The 14,478-nt window shown below is 42.6% G+C and overlaps 1 protein-coding gene across 1 annotated transcript; it reads right to left on the minus strand.

Annotated features, from left to right (window-relative positions):
• Positions 1 to 4: 4 nt before the first annotated feature.
• LOC121595320 (neuferricin homolog) lies at positions 5 to 1,213 on the minus strand. Its single transcript, XM_041919233.1, has 2 exons — positions 788 to 1,213; positions 5 to 723 (listed from the first exon to the last, which is right to left on the minus strand). The coding sequence occupies exons 1-2, from the start codon at positions 1,083 to 1,085 to the stop codon at positions 209 to 211; spliced, it is 813 nt and encodes a 270-aa protein (XP_041775167.1). The 5' UTR covers positions 1,086 to 1,213; the 3' UTR covers positions 5 to 208.
• Between the last annotated feature and the right edge of the window lie 13,265 nt (positions 1,214 to 14,478).

The raw sequence follows: 14,478 nt of genomic DNA on the forward strand, positions 1-14,478 counted from the left end.
CCCTCTTCAGGAATAAACTTTCTTTTATTTCGTAATGAAAAGCAACCCTGTGCAGTATTTCTCTCTTACGCACGTGTTCATATTATGTGGTTCCGCTTTGCTTAGCATAGTTGAGCGAAAAGGCATCTTAGTTCCTGCGGCTTAGTTTTCCACACACCAGGACGGACAGAATGATGAATACACTTCAATTCATGCGTGCTGCATATTGTTAGCTTTGATCCGGTATAATGCAAGATTTTGCGGTTTCCTCACATCCCGGAAATGGAACGTAGTGCGCATCGGACACCTCCTCTGGTATGCAGGCACAAAACTGAACGCTACGACCATTCGCTTCGTTTTCGGCCGCATTGCTTTCCGCCACTTTTCTCGGTTGCCCTACCCAAGACCGTTCCTGGCCAGTCCCGCTTCGATTCGTGCACCAAACACGCGTACCCATCTCGACCTTCCACTCTACATTGCACGAAGGATACTTCGAGATATCGTCCTTGCTCTCCTTTGCCTTGGTGGCACGCTCCAGAACGTACCGATAGTAAGGGGTTTCTTGTCCGAACGGATCAAAGTAACGGCCGACCAGCTTACCAACGTACTGGTAGGTTTTATCGTAAAAGTCCTTCCAAGTGAGCAGTTGTTCCAGCTCCGTCCCCTTTAGCGCGGACACGTCGCTCAGCTCCAGGGTGTACTGGTCGAACTCTCCCGTAACGAAAGATCGTGTAGCATCGTGGCCTAAATGAAGCAGTTTTCAACAAATGGTGAATAATTAATTCAGGTAAGAAGTAACAATAATTACCAATGAACATGTGATATGATTGACCCGGTCCGTAATGTTTGAATCCAACCGTCACATCGTACACGTGGCCCAGTATAACGAGGTACAGCAGGTTGGTCTCTTGTCCGTTGTACTTTCGCAATTCTGTCTCCGTAAATATCCTCTCACTTTCGACCTGGACCTTAGCCTGCATCTCGGTGTCGGTTGAGCTAAAACGTTCCAACAGCTGAGTTTTCTTGGATGCTAGAAGATAGAACAGCACCATAGCGAACGCCACGATCACCATGTCCCGAAAATTTTGTTTAAAGCTAAAATTCATCCTGGATCGTTAATGGTTTAATTGAAGGTCATGGATTTGGTGTAAGAGTTATTTTATTTCACACTGAGAAGCTCCAGCTGGTCTTTCAAGCAGGCCAATTTTATTTGTTATTGATAATATTGCTAGCTGTCAACAAAATCAACTGTCATTGCTAACGTTCACTTTTATATACAGCCAAGGTAAATAAGGCATTGGTCTAATCGAAGTGGGTATAGGAACTAGATAGGTTTAGATAGCTTTTTAATGCATGGCATCGGTACAAGGTGGCTCTTGACAAAGTGTCAAAGGCTAGTGCCCTCAAACATCTCATTGCTGCTGTACAAGTTAGATAAGCTAATTGAAGGAGGAATATTGAGTAAACTATGTAAAATTATGTAAAATTCAAGAGCTTTTGGAGTTTTAAAATAAACATGCAGATAACAAAACGCAAATCGTGTTGTTTATTTCATTGATGACGCCTTGCTTGAAAATAAAACACAAAGCAAAATAATCCCAGGCACCGTAGCATGATGATGCTGCTTAAGCGCTGTTTGAAAGACCCACCTGGAACTTTGATGCTGTTTAACTACAGCAAAAGGCGAATTAGAGCAGGGATCTTTAGCGTGCCAAAATGAGCTGCTTAAGCCATTCTGGCTTTTTGGGTTTACAGAAGGTTAAGGCCGATGTGGTTATTTTGGATAGCATGTTTTTCATAACCAAATTTGAATATCACTTTTTGACAGGATGGGTGATAACTTTTGCTCAAACAAGCTTTCTAGAGGCTTGACGAATACACCAAACACTCTTAGGCCGCAAATACACGAGGCGCGTTTCCGCGGGCGCGGAAACGCGCGTCGTGTATTTGCGGCCTTAGAGTTCGAGCTGGCTATTTGGGTTTGTGGTGTTTGGCAGCCCTGCTCTTCAATCAGTAACGTGCAGGTTCAGACAGCTCCGATAACGCCAATCTGTCAAAGCGACAAACCGCATGAAGGATGAATAAATGGGCATTATACGGACGTCACACGAAGCGTAAACTTTGGAGTAAACTAAATGTCAGCCATACAACCCTATAATCTTTTGACAGGAAGTTTACACTCTCCCGCTGCGCAAAGCGATCGAAAACTTCTCAACCTCTCGCTGAAAAGATGTGGAAGAGGGGAAGGAGGGGAGAAAGAGAACGTTGGCGTGAACTGTTTTTCGGCCACTATCATTTTTGCGCCATCACGGTCGTGTACCGGAGCTTTTTTGTCAGAAAGAGATAAACCCATACAGCGCGCTCTCTGGAACGACTTTAAACGCTTCAATCGATCAAGAGCTTCGATCGATTCTTCGGACGTTTCTGCTCGCTTTCTCGATCGGTTTCGGCGGAAAGCGAGCTACAAAGAGAGCTCAAAAACTGCTCGATTTTGTTGTGCGGGCTCCCATACAAATCAAGCGTAAACTTTTTGAGTTTACGCTTCGTGTGACGTCCGTATTAGACAGAAGGCAACCAAACGGTATGGTTATCATTTCTATATCATAAGCTATTTCGGCCTTTGATACAAAATGATGGAATCTGCAGAAATTCGCTTTGTGGATGTCATAAAGCCCTTTACAGGCGATGGTGATAACGTCGGATGGCTGGAACGCTTTGATAGGGCTGCAGAATTGCGCAAACCCGCACAACAAAATCGAGCAGTTTTTGAGCTCGCTTTCTAGCTCGCTTTCCGCCGAAACCGATCGAGAAAGCGAGCAGAAACGTCCGAAGAACCGATCGAAGCTCTTGATCGATTGAAGCGTTTAAAGTCGTTCCAGAGAGCGCGCTATATGGGTTTATCTCTTTCTGACAAAAAAGCTCCGGTACACGACCGTGATGGCGCAAAAATGATAGTGGCCGAAAAACAGTTCACGCCAACGTTCTCTTTCTCCCCTCCTTCCCCTCTTCCACATCTTTTCACCTCGCTTTATCATTATTAATTCCTGCTCTGTAGCTACATTGAGCGAGAGGTTGAGAAGTTTTCGATCGCTTTGCGCAGCGGGAAGTGAAAAATGTTGCAGAACTGTTGCTGCTGTTTTAGATGCCCGCACAACAAAATCGAGCAGTTTTTGAGCTCGCTTTCTAGCTCGCTTTCCGCCGAAACCGATCGAGAAAGCGAGCAGAAACGTCCGAAGAACCGATCGAAGCTCTTGATCGATTGAAGCGTTTAAAGTCGTTCCAGAGAGCGCGCTGTATGGGGTTTTCTCTTTCTGTCAAAAAAAGCTCCGGTACACGACCGTGATGGCGCAAAAATGATAGTGGCCGAAAAACAGTTCACGCCAACGTTCTCTTTCTCCCCTCCTTCCCCTCTTCCACATCTTTTCACCTCGCTTTATCATTATTAATTCCTGCTCTGTAGCTACATTGAGCGAGAGGTTGAGAAGTTTTCGATCGCTTTGCGCAGCGGGAAGTGAAAAATGTTGCAGAACTGTTGCTGCTGTTTTAGATGCCCGCACAACAAAATCGAGCAGTTTTTGAGCTCGCTTTCTAGCTCGCTTTCCGCCGAAACCGATCGAGAAAGCGAGCAGAAACGTCCGAAGAACCGATCGAAGCTCTTGATCGATTGAAGCGTTTAAAGTCGTTCCAGAGAGCGCGCTGTATGGGGTTTTCTCTTTCTGTCAAAAAAAGCTCCGGTACACGACCGTGATGGCGCAAAAATGATAGTGGCCGAAAAACAGTTCACACCAACGTTCTCTTTCTCCCCTCCTTCCCCTCTTCCACATCTTTTCACCTCGCTTTATCATTATTAATTCCTGCTCTGTAGCTACATTGAGCGAGAGGTTGAGAAGTTTTCGATCGTTTTGCGCAGCGGGTGGCTGAAAAACAGTTCACACCAACGTTCTCTTTCTCCCCTCCTTCCTCTCTTCCTCTCTTCCACATCTTTTCACCTTGCTTTATCATTATTGGTTCTTGCTCTCTAGCAACATTGAGCGAGAGGTTGAGAAGTTTTCGATCGCTTTGCGCAGCGGGTGGCGGAGCAGCCCTGGTATACGATCGCTTGAGCGATGAGAAGAAGAAAGATTCAGAGGCAATAAAGGTGGCGCTTAGAAAAGCCTTTGGTCCGGATCCGGCTGAATCTTACGCATCGTTCATTGGCGCCCAGTGGGCTGGCGAGCCACCCGAACAGTAGCACCAAAAGTTATGCCGCTTAATGAAAGACGCAGGCATCAAAGGCGACGAGGTGTTACGTGCACAATACTGCCACAATACTGCCCTTATCGGTCAGAAGCGCGCTGCATGCGATGACAGAAAATTTGACCGACACCGAGAAGCTTCTAGATGCGACGTGATCTCTTCTCCGCGAGTACGGAAAGTGGAAAGCAGATGAAAGAGTGTGCGTGAACGACAACATGGCGGCAGCAGCTATTGTTAACCGGCAGTATGCAGAGCAACGACAAGGAGAAACAATGCAGGTGCCCACGATGTGGGGGACAGCATTCGGCAAAAAAGTGTAAAACTCCAAAGCAACAACCTCTATGCTGGACGTGTGGTCAAGTAGGGCATTTTCGGCGCAATTGCCCTGCGGGAAACGGACAAGGGAGTTCTACGGCGCCAGCGGATCTCCCACGACATGCTTAGAGGCGCTGCCTATTGTTCTAGTTGCTGTAAACGGTATACAAGCGCGGGCCCCTATCGACACTGGCTGTGGAAAATCGATCATCTCACCCCGGTTCTCTACATCTACGGCGTTTGGACCGCTCGCAACGATAGTAACAATAAATGGAGACAGGGTTTCTTGCCAAGGTTATGCGCGTGTGCTGGTCGAATATTCTAGAATGTCAGCCCGCATCGAGTGTCTTGTTTTGGACAAGCTGGTCGATGGCGTTGATGTAGTACCTGGAATGGACGCTATAGAATTGTTTGGTGGCGTAATGATTACGAGCATCGAATTTTTTCTGGGAATCACTAGGAAACCTCGAAACCATCGTGTGGTGCGGCATGTGGAGCGGGGCCAACAGTGGTGACAATAGACGATCGAGATTTTGAGGCGAGCTTTTATGGGAAAGAGTGGACTGCACGGTGGAAATGGAAAAAAGCCCCTGCGGTGCTGAGAAACACTACCGCTAGTTACGGCAGCGTTGATGATCCTGTAAGGAAAGATCGTTTCGATGAAGAGGTTCAAACATGGATTGAGAATGGTTGGCTGCGACCATGGAAAACACAGGTATACGGTAGGCTGCCACTCATGGCAGTAGAACAACCGAACAAGAACAAGATTAGACCGGTTCTTGACTATCGTGAACTTAACAGCTTTGTTCAATCGAACCCTGGACTGGATGCTCCTGCCTGTGATGAAACGATTCGAAGGTGGCGGAGAATGAAGGGACCCTTAAAGTTAGTGGACCTGCGATCTGCCTATCTGCAGTTACGGATCGATCCTAGCCTCTGGGACTTTCAACAGATATGTTTCAAAAACCGATCTTATTGCTTAACACGCTTGGGCTTAGGGTTGAGTAGCACACCAAAAATCATGAGTAAAATAGTTGAATACGTACTATCTCAAAATGATAAAATCAGACGGGGCACTGGTAGCTACATTGACGATATTATTGTGAATGAAAGTGTGGTCTCAGCAGGCGAAGTTGTCAACCACCTGAAGCGGTATGGGCTCGAAGCGAAGCCACCAGTTCATTTGCATGGAGGGCGAGTTTTTGGGTTAGAACTTAGCGAGAACGAAAGGCAAGTGTTATTTTGTCGAGGGAATGATTTGCCGACTTTCCCTGATCACGAGTTGATGAGAAGGGAATTTTTCTCTGTGTGTGGACGCCTAGTGGGACACTACCCAGTGGCTAATTGGTTGCGCGTCGCTTGCAGCTACTCGAAAAGGCATTGTCAGGGGCAGCGATGGGACGATGGTGTTGGAGAAAAGGCAATGATGATTCTGCGGGAAATATTAGAAAGAGTGCAACGCGATGATCCGGTTAGAGGTTGTTGGATGGTGCCACCAGATGCTGTGGAAGGCATTGTTTGGTGTGATGCTAGCTCTGTAGCATACGATGTAGTCCTGGAAATAGGTGGCGAGATAGTAGAAGATGCAGCGTGGTTGCGAAAAGAAGCAGATGCTGGCCATATTAACATTGCGGAGCTAGACGCGGTGATGAGAGGAATCAACCTTGCACTGAAATGGGGCTTAAGTAAGCTGAAAGTGATGTGTGATTCGGCTACTGTTGTTAGCAGGCTTTGATCGGCCTGTGATTTGGGACCAAGAGCCAAGGTTCTTGGTGCTTCAAAGATGTTGATCAGAAGACGTTTGGGCACAATACGAGAACTCATGAACGAATATGCACTGGAGTTGAACTTGATTTTTGTTCAGCCTGAAAAGAACAAAGCGGATGTCTTGACGCGAGTGAAAACATCATGGCTCACTAATCCGATCACACGTGAGTTACACGTGGCGTGCGCAGCAAATGTGAAGAGGTTGCACGAAAAGCATCATTTTGGCGTAGATCGTTCACTCTATCTGGCAAGACTGGTAGATCCAACAGTAAATAGAAATGAAATATCGCAGTGCGTACGCGAATGCATACAGTATCAATCTATCGACCCAGCACCGACCACATACGACCAAGGTGATCTCGAAGTAAAAAGAATATGGCAACGCTTAGCCGTAGACGTACCCCCTTTGAATCAAGTAAATATCTTACAAAAGTAGATTGTGGGCCAGGACAATTTGCGATATGGCGTGAGATAAAAACAGAGAGTGGCTCAGAAATAAGTCAGGTGTTGGAAGGAGTATTTCGTGAAAGAGGACCTCCTGATGAATTGCTAATGGATAACGGATTGGCATTCCGCTCTAGCTATGTCGAACAGCTGTGTAGGAACTGGAATGTAGTAAGGCGATATAGAGCAGCTTATCGTCCATCTGGTAATGGTATTGTCGAACGTAACCAGAAGCGCCACATCACCTCTCCAGGCCGTGTTTTGGTACAATCTGGCATCGGATTGTAATCGAGAGGAATCTCCAGCAGATGCCATCTTCCGTTACAAATGGAGACATCCTTCGGCAAAACCTCGAGAGCCTTCAGAAAAAGGCGTCGAGGAATGCCCTTTCAAGCCAGGAGATTCGGTATTCGTTAAGCCACCCCAAGTAACCTGTACAACCAAATGGAAGCCTGGCACAGTGACTGGTGTCATATCAAGAAACACTGTAGAGGTAAGGCACACCGAGATATGTGCTTGACATTCGAAGAGCTCCGAGTACATACGGGGGAAGAGACTTTCTGAGCAGAAACAAGCGTTGAGCAGTATGCTAAAATTCCTGGCCAGTCTGATGAGCAGCCCATAGAAATGAATGAAGATCGACCGGTGCGGAACCGACGGCTGCCACAGGCACTGGCAGATTTTGTAGTAGACATTAAGTGATGAGAACTTCATGGGGGCGTGTGGTGTTTGGCAGCCCTGCTCTTCAATCAGTGACGTGCAGCTCCGACAACGCCAATCTGTCAAAGCGACAAAACGCATGAAGGATGAATAAACAGGCATTAGACAGAAGGCAACCAAACGGTGTGGTTATCATTTCTATATCACAGGGTTTATATGTAATAATGCGTATTTATTTTCACAACAAAATATTTGTTATTTCAACGGTACGTAAAATATGTTTTTTTCCTTCACTCGAATTGGTGATAATAAAAAAATAATCTGAAAATAAAAAATTATATTTCATAATTTTAAATATTATATGCAATGAGTTTGATGAAGGATATGCTAATGAGATAAATCTTCATAAAAAAAAAAACATTTGTGCAAAACAAAATGCTCTTGATGACGATAATTCTTGAGACATACATGGTCACGTACATGGTAGTGATGGGTAAATTCAACAAAAATCCGGAATCGCTTCCGAATGACTCCGCCAAAATTGGAAGCGGTTCCGGAAGGTAGGTGCAAAACTCGGACCTCGGAGCCTTTCGGAGCCGGCCCGAGCCGTTAGTCGGCAGCCGAAGCCGGTCGAAGCCGTCGGAACCGATGGAGCCGTCGGAGCCGCTAGTCGGCAGCCAGAGCCGTCGGAACCGTTGGAGTCGTCGGAGCCGTCCGGAGCCGTCGGAGCTGCTAGTCGCCCAACGGTCAAAAGCCGAAGATTTTATATTGACCTTTCGTTTTTTCTATCTGTCTCTCGCTCTAATTTGAGCGATTTTCCCTTCGTGAGTATCCACGAGCTCCCTCGTGTGGTTGTTGTTGTTGGAAGTTGAAACCGAACCCCTTCGTGCGCTGCCAAAATCAGCGAAGAACGAAATCGAGTGGCTCAAGCGAAAAAAACGAAAAAAATTATGAACGAGTGTGCTGTGAGAATAACACACACGCACGCACAAGGCGACACCCGAAATCTGGTGCGATACCGGCTTTCAGTGGAGCAAGTACACACATGCACACATTTGGCCACACCAGCGCTCTGTTCTAGTGCAGGTAGTTTTCTGCAGTCCACGGTGATACTACACACAGCCACGCACTTGGCGATACACGCTGTTTGGTGCGGTGCGGTGGACGTTCAGAATTCGGTGGTGCAAATACACACATGCACACACTTGGCGACATACGCTCTGCTGTGCGGTGAGATTTGTGTTCTGTGTCCAGTGGTGCAAATATACACACACACGCACTTGGCTACACACGCAGTACGGCGCGGCTGGCTTGGCAGAAGCGCATACACACATTAACGCAGTAGGCTTTACGTTCAGTCCAGTGAGGTTGGTGCTTGTGTAGTGTTTTTGCACTTGGTAGTCGGCGGATAAACCCCGTGAAAAATGGAGATTTGTTTTATTTGAGGTAAGTAAAAGTGATTAAAATGATCAACCAATATCCCCCCTTCTAATTAATAACATTTTTCTTCCATTTCATGTGTGTTTCACGGCGAACGGAGACAACAAAACCTGTGGCTGTGTCGGAGTGTTGGAGCAGATGGCCCGTACAGTGCAGCGAGAAAAACCAGGAGCAACAGCGATGAGGAGCAGAAAGTGCTGTACTGAATTTGTTATTTTTTGCTCAGTGCGACTGTAAAAAGTGTTTTTTTTAAATTATGTGCGTTAATTTAGGATTAAGTGCAGTGATTATTGAGCAAGTGTTGTGTTTTCTTTGTATTCTATGTTGGTTCGATATTCAATAAATCGAATTAACTTAGTATAATGGTGTGCACTGGATCGTTTTAGAAAGAAATCCTGGCAAAAACAGGGGGAGGGGGCTAATTAAACGAAGGTTCGTACCGAACTCCGTTCGGGTTCGCTTCGGCTTCGGGTTAATTCGGAGGCTGAGACGTTTCGCCAACTCAGCTTCAAAGTCAGCTTCAATCTCAGCGGATCTCTGAGTGCTGGTGACCGTTGGGCGGTAGCTGGAGTCGACGGAACCGACGGAGCCGTCCGGAGCCGTTGAGGCCGTCGGTGCCGTCGTAGCCGACGGAGCCAGTTGGAGCCGTTGAAGTCGTTGTAATAGTCGGAAGTATTCTGAAGCGCTTTAATTTCGCGATATCAGCGATAATTTCATTTTAAAAAACAGCTCATGAGTAAGAAAAGAATCTTCTTCATTTATTGATGGGCTCTGAGGTTTTTTTTGTATTTTTTTTTCAACAATAAAGTCAAAAATAATTGTTTGCTCCGTATATATGAGTTATGAGTCGGAGGAAAGATGAACTTGCTAGTTCGATGTCTAAATCCAATCTGCTTTATTCTACAATTATCCGTCGCTAAACTTATTCCTTACAACTACCTAGGCATCCTGATTTAACTGTTACTACCAAACTATCATTATTATTAATATAGTGGTGTTCGTAACGCAATATTGTATTGGTATTTGTAACTGCTCCCCCTTGAAGTTCTAAACGTCCCGATTATATATTTCGCTTCATTTTAGAATTATGCAACTTCCTTCGTAATGGAACATGGTTTAATCAACAAAGGTTTTTTGGTTGTTTGTTTGTACTTTTGTTTCTTGAAATACATTTCTTTTTTGTCCTTGATTCCTTGAGTTCTATGATATACAACTTGATTCTTTTCTAAAGTAGGCAGATTATCACGATTCTGGTTTCTTTGTTCTAAGGTTTTCCGTTGTACCTCCTTTCATTGAAAAGCGATCTCATCGTACAATTTATCTCGTTTTTCAATAATTTCCTCAATTTCTATTGGTCTTTCCTCATTATCTTTGATGCCAAAAAATATCTCACGCGGTTTTAGATTTGTCAATGTATGGATTGTTTCATTGTAGAGCGTGCATGCTATTTTGAATATTTCCTTTGAAGACAATCCTTTATATTTTTCTTTTATGCATCTAAAGATCTCCACTAAAGTTTAGTGAAACCTTTCGACAATTCCATTACTTTCATTATTATTCGTTGGGGTGAAATACATTTGTATGCCTAGATCTTGTAATAGCCCCCTTATTTCGATGGACTTCAATGACGGTTCATTATCACTCACTATCAGTTCTGGTCTTCCGTAAGCGCTAATAATTTTTAACAATGTTTTTCTGACGTCGGGTATGCTTCTAGATTTAAGTGGCATAATAACGACGTATTTGGAAAATTTGTCGACTGCTGTTAGAAACCTGTCAGGTCGATGTGCATAATTTCCATAGGTTTCTTAGGTACTGAAGTCTCTCCGATTGTGATTCTATAAGGCTTACGCTCATATTTAGCGGTCTTACAAGTCTCGCATAGCTTTATAAATTTTTTAACCTTATGCTTCATTTGCGGAAAGTAATATTTTCTCTGAATTGCTTTTAGATTCTCCCAAATCCCTCTGTGTGCCTCATTGTGGATTTTTTCTGTTATTATGTCTTGTTCATGAGCTTCCTTAACATCTTCTAACATGTTTTGAGCAATTTTTATCTTAAATGATTTACATTGATTAAAGTACTGCTTATAAACTTTTTGTAACGTGGGTATGAGCATTGTGGGGTAATGAATACAATTTACTTTCTTCAAATCCATGGAGTTTTGGAAAATTTCCATAACTTGTTCTTCTGTAAACTGTGTCTTGCTTATCTGTGTTCTAGGGTACATGAGTTCTGTTGTATGAGTTTCAGTCGAGGAAATGTGAAGGATAATTTGATTGGAAAAATGGTTTACTGGAAGTAAGGTCATAGGAATGAATTCGCTATCGTCAGTGTTGGCAGAGTGAATGGTAGCGTCCGTCGAGAGAATGTTTTCGTTCACGTTCACTTCTATGCGTGACAAAGCGTCAGCTACAACATTTTGCTTTCCAGCTCTATATTTAATGTCGTAATCGTATTCCTCCAAGGCAAGTCGCCATCTAATCAATTTACTATTCGGAGTTTTTAGATTTAGTCCATACGTTAAAGGCTGATGATCCGTGTATAAAGTAAATTTTCTACCAAACAGATATGGTCGAAAATAACTACAACTCCACACAATTGCTAATAACTCCTTCTCGATGGTTGAAAAAATTTCTTCTGATTTTGATAGTGTACGCGATGCATATGCAACAGGTTTATCATTACCTATTGGCCCTTGAGATAATACCGCTCCTATGGCGTGATTAGAGGCATCGGTAGTGAGGATAAATTGTCGTGAAAAATCGTGTCGCATGTTAGGATGCTTTTGCCTTTTTCAAATGCTTCGATGAATTCCTTGGAATGCACTATAGCATCGCCCTTTCTTAAACAATTCGTCAATGGCTTAGCGATTCGAGCAAAATCCTTTATGAATTTCCTATAATACCCTATTGCACCAAGGAAACCTTTTAATTCTTTTTGCGTTGAGGGGATCGGCCATCGTTTAACAGCTTCTATTTTATCAGGGTTCTGTCTAATACCCTTTGCTGTAACAATGTGCCCTAAGAATGAGACCTCGTTTTGCAAAAATTGGCTTTTTAGTAGTTTAATTTTCATGTGATATTCTCTCATGCAAATGAAAACTTTTCTAATATTTTGAATATGTTCCGTAAGACTTGTGGAATAGACGATAATATCATCCATGTAAACCAAGCATATTTTGACAATGTGTTTCCTCAAAATATTGTCCATTACACGTTGGAAAGTAGATGGTGCATTACGAAGCCCAAATGGCATTCTTAAAAATTTGTAATGTCCGTGATCTACAGAAAACGCTGTTTTAGAAATATCATTTTTATCTATTTCAATTTGGTGATAGCCTGCGGCAAGATCCAATGTGGAAAAATAATTTGAACGCCCAAGTTTGTCCAGAATTTCATTAATATTGGGAATCGGATATCTATCTTCAACAGTTTTTGCATTTAATTTCCTGTAATCAATTACAAGGCGCCATTTGGGAGTGTCATTCGCCGCACTTTTCTTTAACACAATCCATATTGGAGAAGACCATGGACTGTTGGATGGTCGAATTATTCCTTGTTTTAACAGTTCTTGAATTTGATCCTGAATTTCCTGTTTATGGTAATATGAATAGCGATATGATTTAGTGTATACAGGCAGTTCATCTGTGGTGGTAATTTTATGTTTAATTGCGTTCGTGAAGCTTAATTTATCGCCCTCGTTATAGAAAATATCGTGAAACTCATTCAAAAGTTCTTTTAACTTCGATTGTTCTTCCTTATTCAAATGTGCCAAATAACCTTATCGGTCAAAGATTTCAATTTGACCATATCATTGACCTGTGAAGGTTTAATTATCTCAAAATTATTCAGCTCTACATTAAGTTTTTCTTGTGGGTTTAAATATGCTAAACTGCTTGTAGTGTTTTTTAATACAACCTGAGATTTATATTTGCTGGAATGATAAATGCCTGGAAGTAATACTATATCATCAGTAAGGTAAACATAATTGTCGAAGGAGAAATCTCCCTTTGGGATAGAAGTAATAATTTCACACATAACTTCTTCATTACCGTTAATCGCTAGAGTATGAGTGTCAGGGTACTTCCTGTACATGATAATAATTCTATTTTCAATTTTGAGTGTATTGGTTGAACAAAAAATTTCTGCGTCTAATTCCTGCAACGTTTCATATCTTATTAAACCATCCAAATAGGTAATATGCTGTAAATTGCAACTCTAAGAAACCTCTTTTTTAATTTTGGATATTCGGATCAGAAAGAAATCTCTCATCCCTCTTCACCCCCTTCTGCGGCATAGGCTCCTCAAATTACTTGAGAGAGCAACTAGCGGGAAGGTTAATTATTGGCGTTGAACGGTTGAGAAGATCTCTGTTACCCGTGCGGGTTTGATCCTTCGCGTGGCCCACAGATCCGTTCGCCGTAGTAACAGATATCATTGATCTTACCATTCATAAATATAATAGTTTAATTCATTCGGTAACAAAATTTACCCGCTTTGCCCTTCAGAGAACAGTTATGAAATTATTATACAAGTACAAACAAACTTTCGTCTGAAACAGGAAAAAGATTTGCACTTCTTCAACAAACATAAAGTAGAAAACGAAATACCTGACACAGCATTAGCTTTCGTGGAAACAAAAAGAAGATTGAAGCAATTTAAACCCTTTAAAGGCATCGATTTAAAAAATGTAAAAGAAGTACTGTAACCACGAAAGATGAGAAAAATATACACCAGAACGACCTAAAAATAATTAATGTTTAATATTATTTTACAGCTGGTAGTGTATGGGCAAAATATTTCAATAACAAACATGAACGATATTCCCATCTTTACATTCGAAGAAGGTCAAGCTAGGATTATTATCAGAAATAAAATATATGTTCACCATTTCAAAATATCAGATTTAAAAAATGAAATCGATCTTTGTCTTCAGAATTCGATAAAATTGAGGAAAATCAGTATACAGGTAGAATAAGAGCCGAGTTTATTCATGTAAAAATGATGCTTAAGGCTATTTTTCCTAACCGGCAAAAACGATGGGACACTCTAGGAACAGTCTGGAAATTCATCGCTGGCAGCCCAGATGCTACCGATCTCAAATAATCAATTCGTCTATAAACCAATTGATATCATATAACAATGCCCAAACCACGATCAATGATGATTTATCAAAAAATTTAAATAACAGTTTAGCAAAAAGAAAAGAAGCAATTGTAATTTTTAACTCTTCCTCCATAGAGCTGTATTCCATTAATATTTTTATGAACCTCAAATATCTATCAGAAAAATTATCAATAATTATAAAAAGTATCACCTTGGCGAATCTAGGAACAACAAATGTACGATTACTAAGTCAAAATGAAATAGATCTGACCTGAAGGAGAATAATATTAACATACATACACCCTCTCTTCTTCTTGTTTGGCTCAACAACCGATGCCGGTCAAGGCCTGCCAACCCACTTGTGGGGTTGGCTTTCAGTGACTTATGATTTCCCCCCATAGCAGGATAGTCAGTCCTACGTATGGCGGCCGGTCTATTTGGGGCTTGAACCCATGACGGACTGTTGTTAGTCGTACAAGTTGACGACTGTACCATGAGACCGGCATACATACAGTATGGACAGAAAGAT

The sequence above is a fragment of the Anopheles merus genome, chromosome X, assembly GCF_017562075.2.
Source record: "Anopheles merus strain MAF chromosome X, AmerM5.1, whole genome shotgun sequence".
Taxonomy (NCBI): domain Eukaryota; kingdom Metazoa; phylum Arthropoda; class Insecta; order Diptera; family Culicidae; genus Anopheles; species Anopheles merus.